Genomic DNA, 14,132 nt, shown 5'->3' on the forward strand with positions numbered 1-14,132 from the left:
CATTTTATGGATACATTTTATACAACTCACATTTTACAGATACATTTTATACAACTCACATTTTACAGATACATCTCATACAACTAAACTGCATGAACTCGCCAACTTTTGTTGATGTTTTCAAACTTAACATGTATTTCAGGAAATTAGTGGACCATGCGGACATTTCAGTCAAGGAAAGCAAGTATCAAGACTCCATGCCACCATTTGAAGGGCTTGCCCGTTATATACCGCCTCTTTGCGGTGATATAGTGGTCAAAGCCTTGACATTTTAAGACTTACATTTTGATGTATAAAACAATGACAACTTATTTTTGTTTGATGGTTTGTAACCAATACATTTAACTTATGTTGCGTTCTTTTGAAACGATTATGACAATGGCATTGGAGCTTGTTTTTATTCATTTAGTATGTTCACTTATATTGTTATGCAATGAGAACCGATCAGATCACACCTCGTGCTTCCGCTATGTGCGGGTGTGTCATCATACTTGGGATTTGTATAAATATGTGTATCATGTGCACATATCAATTCATGTTCGATTTCGAGCTTTAAAATCGCTTTCTGGAAGGTTATACGCGAACTGATGCGTAAATATAACCAGTTTAATGCAACAAACACTCCGGAACAGTGACATAGGCTTAACATTCTATAAATAACCTTTACATAACTTAGAAATAAGTTTTGGAGGGTTTGGTATGCCGAAATCAAGTTTATTCGATCACAAGGACTAATTTCGACAAACTGCGAAAGTATGCCGATTCGTACTGTGACGAACATTCCAGAACTTGATCATAAGTTAAACATGCCCTAAATATCCTTTACATAGCTTATAAATAGGCTTTGAGGTGTTTGGTGCGCAAAAATAAACTTTCTTGATCAATAGGGACTAAAAGCGTCAAAAAGTGCATAAGTTTGCATTTTCGCGCATATCTTACGTTCTGTATATATCCGGACATCCAAAAATTTATGTAATCATTAAAATATTTTATTTTAGTGATTGGCATGATAAAATTCCATTCGTCGCTTAATTTGGATCATTTTTCACGTCCGTTCGTGTTTCGTCGTAATTAACCGAATATCGTGACCGTACGACCAAACGAACCGATATCCGGCATATTTTTGAGCATGTTTCATGTCCCCTATGCTTAGGCATCATTGTAGAGCCTTGAAAATGGCTTAACGGGCCTTAAATGTGTCAAAATTGAGCTTAAACAATTGCAGGGACCACAACTACACATTTGAAACATGTTTGCTGATCTATCTGCGGACGCGGGCCGCGTAGACTGGGGTTATCTCTTACGCGGGGCGCGAGCGACCCCCAGATCAGCAAAACAGCTGATTGCAATCAGCAGCTGGGTTTCTATGTTTGCAAATGGTTTTTATCAATTCTAGGGGCTATTTTGGGGCACCCATGGTATTCTAAAACCATGGGCACACTTGTACGGCTCAGATCGAAGCTCTGTTTTCGATGAATGATCTTAATGGTTACCCGAAAACTATATAAACCCCAAAGCTTTTCATTTCCAAGCTCACATTTGATCTGATTTCTCTAAGTTGAAGCCTAAAACCTTCATACCTGAGAAATTTTGGATCAAATCCCCATTGCTTAGACCTCTTGTAAGTGTTCTTTCGTGCGTTTATGCGTTTTTAGCATGAAAGTCAAACAGTGTTTGACTTTCTGCTTTGACCAGTCAATGGTCAACACGAAGTTCGTTTGAACTTCGCAACGTGAGCGTAATCACGATGGTCATAGTCCTTTGTGACTATACCTACTGATTACCACGTTATTTAAGCGTAGTGACGAGTCATAGTTTTGGTCAAAATGTGTATTCTTGCGTATTTTGCAACCAAACTATTCTTGGGTATCAAACCCCTTTGTTTTGATATCAAACATGTTTTCTAACATCGTTAAACATGTTTAGCTCGTCACTTTTAGTTTAGTGCTTATATAGGGTCGTAAGATAAGCGATCTAAACAACCGCTTAGACTTACGAACCCGACCCGTTTGGTCGATCATTAGGATCCGATCAAGCATATTTTATGACCATAGTTGTATAGGGAATAACCTTCCGAGGTCCGGTTTATTAACATAGTTACCTATATTAGGTGTCGTTTGATTTTCCGTGATCCCTCTAGCTTTGCTTGGTTGTTGTTCAAGACTTCTAAGCATCCTCAAGTGAGTACATAGTCTTCTCTTTTACTATTTTTCAAACATTTTGGGGTGATACACATGTGCCTACTTGTTACTTTCGTGCTTTTCATGATATGATGGTGAATTGGGTTATGAGTTGTGTTACCTCAACATCTTACTCGATCAGCATTAATGGAGAAATTCATGGGTATTTTAAGGGCCAAAGGGGGTTAAGACAGGGTGACCCCATATCTCCGTACTTGTTCACGCTAGTCATGGAAGTTCTCACGTCCATTCTTCAGCATGCGGCAGCTAATCACAATACCTTTCGGTTTCATAATAATTGCCAGAGACAAAAAATCATCAACTTGTGTTTCGCTGATGACTTGTTTTTGTTTGCCAGAGCCAACTTCGAATCGGTAAAAATCATTATGGAGTCGCTAAATAGTTTCAGGGACATGTCTGGGCTCATTCCTAGCTTGAGCAAAAGCACTTCTTTCTTCTGTAATGTCCCAGCTCGAGTAAAGAACCAGATCTTGTCCTTAGTTCCGTTTCCAGAAGGAGCGTTGCCTATTAAGTATCTTGGAGTGCCGCTGATTGCTTCTAGATTGCTTAAAAGTGATTGCAAGGTGTTGGTTGAGAGGATTGCTAAAAAGCTTTTAGATTGGAAGACAAAATTCTTATCTTTTGCAGGGAGGCTCCAGTTGGTTAACTCAGTTTTAGCGGCTATGTATTCTTATTGGGCTGCCGTTTTCTGTCTCCCAGCTAGTATCATCAAAAGCATAGAGAGGATTATGAAAGATTTCCTGTGGAGTCACGGATCTTCGGGTTCGAAAAGAGCGAAGGTGGCGTGGAAGGATATTTGTCTCCCTAAGTCTGAAGGGGGGCTGGGTATTAGAAAGGTTTCGGATGTCAACAAGTCTTTAATGACCTTTCATATCTATAGTATTGTCTCGGGTCGGAAATCGTTGTGGGTGGAGTGGATTCAGGCTCATCGGCTTCAAGGTAGGAGTTTTTGGGATGTTAAGGTGCCGCAAAGCTCAACATGGGGTTGGCGGAAGCTTTTGTCTTTCAGGAGCTTGGTCCGCAAATTTTTTTGGAAGAAAATTGGTAATGGTGAGTCTACGTCTTTATGGCATGATACTTGGTGCAACCAGTGCCCGCTCAGCCGTTATGTCTCTACCAGAAACATGTATCAACATGGCTTATCGATTTATTCAAAAGTAGCTGAGGTTGTGCATAATGGCATTTGGTCTTGGCCTGAGGCCTGGCGGGATCTTTTTCCGGTTTTATTCCAGCTCAATCCGATCTATATCGTTCCCAACAAGCAAGATGTCACACTTTGGAGATCTGATGGAGGTAAACTCATGTCGTTCTCTTCTAAGCTGGTATGGGAAGCTATTCGTGCTCGAGGTCAAGAAATGACATGGTCAAAGATTGTGTGGTCGGGTTGTAATATTCCGAGACATTCTTTTCATTGCTGGCTGATCTTTAGAAGGAAATTGTGGACCCAAGATCGAATTTAAAAATGGAATTACATCACCAGTGGTTCTATGAACATGATGTGTTGTTTATTGTGTCAACGGGAGCTAGAATCGCATGAGCATTTGTTTTTCCAATGTTCTTACTCCTCTTCAGTTTTGGATGCTATCAAGGAGAAGTCTAGTATGAAGATGGTGCCTAACAAGTGGGTTGACATTGTTGGATGGTTGCTGCCGAAAGCGACCTCAAGGTCCCTAAATTCGGTTATTGGTAAACTTCTTATCAAGGCGACTGCGTATTTTGTATGGCAAGAAAGAAATTACAGGTTTTTCAACAATCCATTAAGACCGCCTGAGGTGCTAATAAATGTCATTACTGACAACGTGAGGCTGAAGTTACTATCATTCAACTACAAGGATAAGCCGCATGTGAGGAAAATCTTGGAAGATTGGAAGCTGAGCTCCGTTGAGTTCTTCGGCGAGACCTGATTGTTTTAGTGTATTGAGGGTTGTTTTCCTTAGTTTTGGCTTGTTTGCTTGTTTTACTCTTATGTGGCATGTCATGTAAGAGAACTGGTGTAGGTTTTTCTACTCCACTTGTACGTATTTTTTGTTTGGAATGAAATCACCGGGGTAAAACCCTTTACCCAAAAAAAATGTTCATTAGTACATATATAGTACATGATTTCATTATGTTTTGCTATGTATGTTCACTTAGCATGCTAGCACATTGATTTTTGTATATTACATTTTGTTGCATATGTTCATCCAGCATATGGACACATTGTTTTACATTTTGAACTGTTAGAACCGTTGGAATTGATTGATTTATGTGAACCGTTTGAAGTTGATTGATTATGTGAACCGTTTGAAACCGATTGATTATGTGAACCGTTTGAAACTGTTTGAACCGTTGGGTTAAGGAGTGATTAGGTAATGGGGCGGGTGTAAGTTGTTAAAAGCATGGTGGATACGCCGCTGGTACTTCCTATATATAAGTGCTCTTAACACATTATATATCGTTGCGTTATCTAGATCACTTGGGCAAGGTTATCAAAACAAAATTATATTACAAGGTTTTCTAAACAATATAAAACATTCGAGTTTTATTTCAAAAATGATTTACAATTTGGGTTTACTTAGACAAATGTTTTGAGTAAGATTCATGGTATCGAGGTTTTATAAAACAAATCTATTTTGACATGGTTATTTCAATTTACATTACAAGCATTTTACAAAAATTGGTTTTCTAATTATCAATTTACAAAGGTGTTCAAGTTATTTTCAAAATATAAACGAGCCATGAATCTGACACTCACATAAAATCCTATGTACTCGCCGGCATTTTTATGCTGACGTATTTTCACATGTGTTTCAGGTACCATAGTTGGTGATGTTTGATGATGATATTGATGCATGCTCACATAGGAACGAACGAGGCCTTAGTGACTTAATGACAATGAAAGTCTAGTTTGTTCATGTTTTGTTTCTAATTTCAATGTAATGTAATACATTCAATTCAATAAAACAGAACTTCAATCCATGTGTTATGAAACAATGATTCTGTTACAACACTCCCCGACGTTTCCGCCGCGATTTTTTTGTTTTACGCGGTCGGGGTGTGATAAATATGAACAGTAATTTGTAATTTATGATTGTGCATGATTGAACTAATGATATGAATGATTTCCCGCTTACTTTCAAAGACATACAAATACATTACATGTTGCATGATTGCTTATCATTATTACATGCAACCCGGAGTAGTTCAATTAGTGCACAAGACGAGACTAGCACAATAAACAGATAAACTAGAAGTACTGACGGGAGTTCAGTACTCAGACAGACATGTTGTTAGAACACAGAATGAGCCCCAGAACCAAGAATTACATTAGAATACTATGTAGGAAAGTAGGGACTATAAAATTGCCTTCCGAGTGATGATTTAAGTGCCGGAAAGTGCCCGAAACACGCTTAAACTGCAGAATTCTGCAGAAAACAGCAAAATTCAGCATTTTAACCTCAAAATATAATGCAAAAATGTGGTTTAATGGTCCGGAATAACTTGATAAGTGTCGAGAATGAAAACTGTCATAAAAGACATCATATAGCACCCTAAACTGCGCAATTTAGCACCTTAACGAACCGGTAACCAAACGAACAACCGGACACTACCCGAAACACCAAAATTTAACTAGAAGCATTGTTTTAATGTTACAAAGCTAGTTATGATCACCAAACACCATATTACATCTTAAAATCACTAAACACATTAAACACTAACTAAAACACTTGAAATCTAACCAAATAATGTAACTAAGTGTTAAAACCTAACTAAAGACCCCCCCCCCATCGTGGACGGTTCATAAGGGGCCCCACATATTAATTTTCTTTGAATATTATATTTGATATGCTAAGTTGATTCAAGACATAATAACCTTCATGTAAAAAGATGTTGAAGATCATTTTTATAAAACCACAAGTTCATAGCACTTAATCATTTCATCACCTTCAACTCACCAACACTTCCCTTCTCCTCCCTCAAGCTCATGGCCCCAAACACCCCTCATAACCCCTTCATCTTCAAGCCATTTCCAAGTAATCCTAGCATAATCTAAGGTGATTCAAGCACACTTAAGAAGGTGGGAAGCAAAGGAACTTGAAGGACCACTTTGGAGAGCTATTAACCACTTCATTTCTCATCATCTTCCATCTTGATTCTTCCCTAGCCATAGTGCTAGTAGTAAGCCCCTTTGATCTTGTTTTTACTCTTAATTTTAGTGGTTAAAGTAAGATGTAACTTGGTAATTTAAAGAATCTCAACAAATCAAGAAGATGAACATTAACATAAAGCTCTAAAACATGAAGATCTAAGTTGTTTAAGTGTATGTAATGAACTTGTTTGTTGATTACTTACTTGTATGTATGGTGTAAATCACCACATGAAGCTTGCTAGATGATGATTTAAAACATGATCTAGCAAGTATGAGGATGATTCTTGAAAAAATTATAGATCATCCTTTATGTTAAACATGAACTTGAAGATGAATTTGATTATGTGTAGGATGATTATTCCTACAAGATGTAAGTCTTGAAAATGTAAGATTTCAAAAATAAAATTTTCAAGAAACTAAAGGTTTCATCAAGATTCAACATGATGTGGTTTTAAAGGAAAATAACCATGTTTTAGATGGTTAAATGGAACTAGTAAAGTGTATGAAACATGAAAAATACAAGAGGATTAATTTTTGTAAAAGTGTCATACAAGTTGTAAAGGATGAAAATTTGTAAAAATGAGTTTGATGAAATAAAAACCATGTTTTTAGTGTTAGATAAACATGTTAAATAACATGTTAAAATACTACAAAGTTTTATAAAACTTCAAGTTCATATCATCTAGTAAAAGTGTAAGTAATGTCTTATGGTAAGTTGTATGAAAATTGTTGATGATTGATGATGAATTTTTAAAAGAAAATGATATGCTATTAAGCATGGAAACCTCCATTTTCAAAAGAAACTATGGCAAAAATTTTGTAAAAATTAATCACTTGGAAAGATATTTTTAAACAAGTGTTTACAAGTAATTCTTGGTCATGGTTTTAATATAAAAATTTGCCATAATTTCTGTTATAAAATTACAAGTTTTGGAGGTTGATTTTTAATAATAAAAATGACTAAGTATATATTTAGAAGTCACAAAATTATGTGCTACATGTATATTGATTGTATTAGTTATATTAAAATTAGGAACCTTGAAAATAATATATCACACCAAAATACCAAAAATTGTAATATGAAATACTACAAGAATCACAAGAAGATAAATATATATCTTATACCCAAATATCGGACAAAAATCGGACAAAGGACATATGGACAATATACATATATATTCCAGAAATAAATTCGTAACTCGACAAATGTGACAAACGGTATTTTTTGAAACCGAAGAAACGGCAAAATATGGATTTTACAACTATTATAAAATAAATCGTCTTTTGTCAAAGTAGAAAATATATTATTTGTCACACCCCCAATTTACCACCTAGGGAGTGTCCCTGTTAGGCGTGTGACAACAAGCTAGGAGCCACCAATTACATTGAATCACAAGTTCAAAACAAAGATTCATAACTTATTAGTAATAAAATTCAAGCACAAGTTGTTCGAAACCATTAAGTTCAGCGGAAGCATCAACGTATCCCAAAGTATATGTTTCACACAACCAAAGTAAATAAATGTTTGTTAAATAACTCATCAATGCAACCATGACCACTCGCACCCTCCAGCCAGCAAGTTCCTGCGTTCCAAGTACCTAAGGACCTGCGAGCATGTAACACGTGTATCAGACAAAGCTGGCGAGTTCACAGTTTTAGAAAACGTTTGTTACCCGTTGTATGTAAAACAGTTCAATAACCAATGCAAGTAATATTGTTAATATCTCAATTCCGAACAATGACGGCTCCTGAAATACACGACTGCCCTTCCCACGTACTCCTATCTAGTACTGGGCCAGACTGGGTCATTAGTTCACCTCCGTCCTCTACAGGAGCGGTGTGAGGGTGCCAAACCTAAGTAGCGCTACTAACTAATACCCGATGAGGGACTTACAAAAGATGATAGGTGAGAATATTAACCAATATACCCGTTTTTACCCAAAGACTTATCCCCCTATGGGATACCCCCTGACTGTCCCCAACCACTGGGACACATGCTCGAATGTAGTGAACTCACCTTGGATTGCTCGGTAGAATTAATTACTCGTTTAACAACAGTGATTTACCAAGCCCTATGATAGTTACACATAACAGTCAGTTTGCATACAAGCACAACACGTATCATTTCTCATTTAATCATGCATTCAAAATTTATTGTGGTCCATGGTTTCCTCAAGTTCATGTCGGCTGACCAATTTCATGCGGCCTAATGCTCCCCCCGGCCCCAAACAGAAATGGTTTTAGTTGTGTGGGCCAAACACCAATACATGGTGTGCGGCCCAAATGGCCAACACACTTCATTAGTGCCATCTAATTATTTTCCTGGCCCAACTAGTGAAATTAGTTCAATGATACACAATCGTTTATGATCCACTTGTGATTTGATTCTTGAAATACACATAACATAACATCGGCCAGTAGATGATTTGTAAATTAAATCACGTATTACATAATCCATTACATATCATCAATTCCTACATGTAAACCGCCAATAACACCTCAGCGAACAATAACATAGATCTCATTCATGCCATAACGTCATTGTTAGAACTCACTAATCAAGCCCTATTATTCAAACATTATCAAGACATCTAATGATCCCTCTAATTTCTGATTGGGCCGAATCCCATTGTAACCACATGGCTGATCACATTTTCCCATTTCTTTCACATGATGATGCATGTAATCAGATTTGAGTGATCAAATCAATTTAATAAATGGCCTACTTTTATTTAATGAATCTAAACTACCATTGGACCACACAACTATAGGTTATAAAATGCAGTTGGACCTTTTCTTTGATTGGGCCACTAGAGTAAAAGGCCTGACAACCTTTGCTATAGTATCACATGCCAACCAATTTTCACATACAATCTGATTATAACAGCAACCATGTGCGGGCGGATATAATATAGTTGTCATGTGCGGCCCACTATAATCTTTGATTTATAATAACAGTTCAACAATATCATTGAGTTATTTGGATTTAGTGGTAACATTCGTAGCAGTTTCTCATCATAAATCAACATCTTGCTCGAAATCCGATCTACACATGACTTAATTCAATGCATGCTTATCATTCCTGATCATGTAACCTATCCAAGAACATCACATCATACACACCATCGATCACTATCATGTATTTATTCAGATCATGCTACAGTTTAATCATTATAAATAACTTATCCAAATCCTATTCTATCATGCAGAAACCCTAAGTGCGTATCATGCTATACATAAACCCTCGATCAATCATTTGCACTCAAACATGCTATACGTAACTAGAACAATTAAAAGAATCAAATCAAAGTTAATTGCACTAACCGATGATGGTGATCCTGACTGGGGTTTTGCTACTGCCGTTCACAATAGGTGATTAGGGTTGTTGTGATGCGATTGTGAGACAAGTAAAATAGATACGTACGCTTGTATTAATAGGCCAATATTTGGGCCGGTTGTGTTTCCTAAACAAAACATTCAGTTGGGCCGGTTGTGTTTTCTAAACAACACACTCATTTGGGCCGGGTTTGAAACTTGTGCTCATGGGTTCCTTTATCAAACAAACACATGTATTTTGTGGCCCAATAAAGCTCATATATGCCATTTAACAAGACTACCGAAAACGTTGCATAGAAACACACAAGCACGGATGCAAGTACGGTACGTCAAAGGGAAGTAATGAAGGTTTAGAATGGTTATAATCACGCTACTAACCTTGGGAATTCGGGTTGTCACATCATCCCCAACTTGAAGGAAATTTCGTCCCGAAATTTGGCAAGTAGGTACGAGAGAGTGAAGTGACAATTCAAGATTGTTGCGGATCCTCCTCAGGTGTTACATCATCCCCAACTTGAAGGGGAATTTTGTCCCGAAATTCTCTAGCTTTACCAAGTTTAGACTTGTCTTTAGGAAAAAGGTGTGGATACTTAAGCTCCATCTGATCCTCTCGCTCCCACGTGAACTCCGGTCCACGCCTTGAATTCCAACGGACCCTAACAATCGGAATTCGACTATGTTTACGCACCTTGACTTCCCGATCCATGATTTCAATAGGCTCTTCAACAAACTGTAGCTTGTCATCGAACTTGAGCTCTTGGAATGGCACAACTAGTGTCTCATCAACCAGACACTTCTTTAGTTGAGAAACGTGAAACACATCGTGAACATTACCTAATTCCGCAGGTAACTCGAGTCTGTAAGCGACTTTACCGATCCGCTCTAGAATTTTGAATGGCCCAACGTAACGGGGATTGAGCTTGCCACGCTTCCCAAAGCGTACAACACCCTTCCACGGTGAAACTTTCAACATGACCCGATCATTAACTTCGAACTCCAAAGGCTTCCTACGCTTGTTAGCATAACTATTCTGACGATCGCGCGCTGCTGCCATACGATCTCTGATCCGAGCTATATTTTGTGAAGTTTCAAGAATGAGTTCAGGACCTGTGAGTTGGCTGTCACCTACTTCAGCCCAACAGAGAGGAGAACGACATTTCCGCCCGTACAATGCCTCGAACGGAGCTGCCTGAATACTTGTGTGGTAGCTGTTGTTGTAGGAGAACTCTATTAACGGCAAGTGTTTCTCCCACCCCTTCCCAAAATCGATCACACATGCCCGCAGCATGTCTTCAAGCGTCTGAATAGTGCGCTCACTCTGACCATCCGTCTGTGGGTGGTAAGCGGTGCTCATGTCGAGTTTCGAACCGAACAATTTATGCATAGACTGCCATAGTTCAGAAGTAAAACGCGGATCTCGATCTGAGATGATAGAAGTTGGCACTCCGTGCCTAGCAACTACCTCCTTAAGATACACTGCTGCAAGTTGCGAAAACTTATCTGTTTCCTTAATTGCTAGGAAGTGCGCCGATTTCGTGAGTCGAACAACAATTACCCATATAGTATCGTTTCCAGCCTGAGTCCTCGGTAATCCAGTAACGAAATCCATAGCGATCTGTTCCCACTTCCATGTGGGTATTTCTGGCTGCTGCAGTAGACCCGAAGGCTTCTGATGTTCTGCTTTAACTCTAGCACAAGTTAAGCATTTACTCACGTATGTGGCTATGAGGGCTTTCATATTCGGCCACCAATACATAACTTTAAGATCGTGATACATTTTGTCCGACCTCGGGTGAATAGAATATCGTGACTTGTGTGCTTCATCCATCACAAGTTCTCTAAGATCACCAAACAGAGGAACCCATACTCTTTCCATGATGTAGTAGATACCATCAGATCTCTGCTCAAGCTGCTTTTCCATACCGCGTAAACCCTCAGCTTCGATGTTCTCTTCCTTCAATGCCTCAGTCTGAGCCGTACGAATCTTATCAGGAAGGTTGGAATGAATAGTGAGTTGTAATGCGCGAACACGTTTAGGCTTTGTCTCTTTGCGGCTGAGTGCATCAGCTACTACGTTAGCTTTACCTGGGTGGTATTTGATGGCACACTCGTAATCGTTGAACAACTCTACCCAACGACGCTGTCGCATATTCAATTCTTTTTGGTCAAAGATGTGCTGAAGGCTCTTGTGGTCGGTATAGATGGTGCATTTCGTGCCGTATAAATAGTGTCTCCAAATCTTCAGCGCAAACACCACTGCTCCTAACTCCAAGTCGTGTGTCGTATAGTTCTTCTCGTGAACTTTCAATTGTCGAGAGGCGTAAGCTATCACCTTCTCGCGTTGCATCAACACGCAACCGAGACCCTGAATCGAAGCATCACAATAAACTACAAAATCCTCAGTGCCATCTGGTAGAGATAAGATTGGCGCGCTGCATAACCTTTGTTTCAAAAGCTGGAAAGCATCCTCCTGCTTCGTCCCCCAGGAGTAAACTACTTTCTTCTGTGTTAACGAGGTGAGTGGCTGTGCAATCTTTGAGAAGTTCTGTATGAAACGACGATAATACCCTGCTAGACCGAGAAATTGTCGCACCTCCGAAGGGTTCCTCGGTGCCGCCCAATTTCTAATGGCGTCAATCTTGGCAGGATCCACATGTATGCCCATCTCGTTAACTATATGCCCCAGAAAATGTACCTCCCGTATCCAAAAATCGCACTTCGAAAATTTCGCGTACAACTGCTCCCTCCTCAGGAGTTCTAGGATAAGGCGTAGATGCCGTTCGTGATCCTCCTTGTTCTTGGAGTAAATTAGGATGTCGTCAATAAAAACGATAACGAAGTCATCAAGGTATGGCTTGCACACGCGGTTCATGAGGTCCATGAAGACCGCTGGTGCGTTGGTTAACCCGAATGGCATAACCAAGAACTCATAGTGACCGTATCGCGTCCGAAACGCGGTTTTGGGAATGTCTTCTTCCCTGACTCGCACTTGATGGTAACCCGACCTTAAGTCGATCTTGGAGTAAAAACTTGACCCTTGCAGCTGGTCAAACAAGTCGTCGATACGAGGTAAAGGATAACGGTTTTTGATTGTCATCTTGTTGAGCTCGCGATAATCTATACACATTCGTAAGGACCCATCCTTCTTCTTCACAAATAAGACTGGAGCTCCCCAGGGGGAGGAGCTAGGTCGGATGAAACCCCTATCCAACAGCTCTTGGAGTTGGTTTGATAGTTCCTGCAGTTCTCCTGGTGCAAGACGATAAGGAGCACGAGCAACCGGGGCTGCCGCTGGGGCGAGGTCGATCTGGAATTCCACCTGACGATGTGGAGGTAAACCAGGGAGTTCCTCAGGAAATACGTCAGGATATTCACGAACAACTGGAAGATCCTCAATCTTCCTTTCGTCAGACGGTGAATCAGTGACAAAAGCTAAAATAGCAGGATAGCCCTTACGTAAATACTTCTGAGCCTTCATTGCCGAAACAATACTAACTGGGGTCCCACTGCGATGACCCTGAACTGATAAAAATTCCCCACTAGGAAGGGGAACACGTATGATCTTCTCCTTACAGAGAATCTCCGCTTGATACTTGGACAACCAGTCCATTCCAACGATCACGTCGAAGCTTCCAAGAGTAATAGGTATTAAGTCAATGTCGAATACTTGACCCAGAAGATCGATTTTACACCCAAATAGAACATGTGTAGCTTCGATTGTTTTACCATTTGCGATTTCTACTATGTGTTTCATTACGAGAAGTGTAGGACTTAACCCTAACTGAGAACTAAACTCTAAAGACACGTAACTCCAGTCGGCACCAGAATCAAATAAAATAGAAGCAATAACACCGTTCACTGAAAACGTACCAGTAACCACGTTGCCGTCGTTCCGCGCTTCCCCAGCTCCCAACACAAACCCGCGCCCACGCGCGACATTACCCGCATTGTTCCCCGCATTGTTGTTCCCGTTACTACCCCCTGTGTTCTGCTTCAGCTGAGGGCAGTCTCGCTTGAAGTGCCCCTCGGCTCCACACTGATAACACCCTCTCTGAGTACCCTGATTTTGTTGAGATTGTTGCCTACCCAACTGCTGTGATGGCTGCTGCTGAGCTGGAAAAGTGGCCCTACAATCCCTAGCCATATGCCCTGGTCGATTACATCGATGACAAACCCGAGCACACTGTCCCTTGTGATGATAGTTACACTTGCTGCACAAGGGTAGCTTCCCCGCATATGATCCCTGCCCTGATTTGTTACTCGAGTTCTGATTCACTGATGCTGTCTGACTGAAACTGCGGGTGCTGCCAGTATCCGTCTTCTTCTGAGGCTGTGCAGAGTTGGACCCCTTGTCCGTATCGTTCCACTTACGTTTGCTATCAGCAGCAGATGCAGTGGAAGTAGTGGCAGCTGTGGTAGTGCTAGAAATACGAGGTGGCAATGAGTCGCTCTCCACCTCTTGGTCA

General features: G+C 39.9%; 1 protein-coding gene across 1 annotated transcript; it reads left to right on the plus strand.

Moving 5' to 3' along the window:
- Positions 1-2,272: 2,272 nt before the first annotated feature.
- Positions 2,273-4,105, plus strand: LOC110890014. The gene is made up of 2 exons (XM_022137586.1): positions 2,273-3,587; positions 3,774-4,105. Exons 1-2 carry the CDS (start codon positions 2,273-2,275, stop codon positions 4,103-4,105), a joined length of 1,647 nt encoding a protein of 548 aa, XP_021993278.1.
- The last annotated feature ends 10,027 nt before the right edge of the window (positions 4,106-14,132 follow it).

Source organism: Helianthus annuus, chromosome 2 (assembly GCF_002127325.2).
Source record: "Helianthus annuus cultivar XRQ/B chromosome 2, HanXRQr2.0-SUNRISE, whole genome shotgun sequence".
In the NCBI taxonomy this organism is placed as follows: domain Eukaryota; kingdom Viridiplantae; phylum Streptophyta; class Magnoliopsida; order Asterales; family Asteraceae; genus Helianthus; species Helianthus annuus.

Coding starts and splice junctions, on each gene's coding strand:
- LOC110890014 (XM_022137586.1), top strand. CDS start 2,273: ATGGTGAATTGGGTTATGAGTTGTGTTACCTCAACATCTTACTCGATC. Junction 3,588..3,773: donor AAAGATTGTGTGGTCGGGTT/GTAATATTCCGA, acceptor ACTCCTCTTCAG/TTTTGGATGCTATCAAGGAG.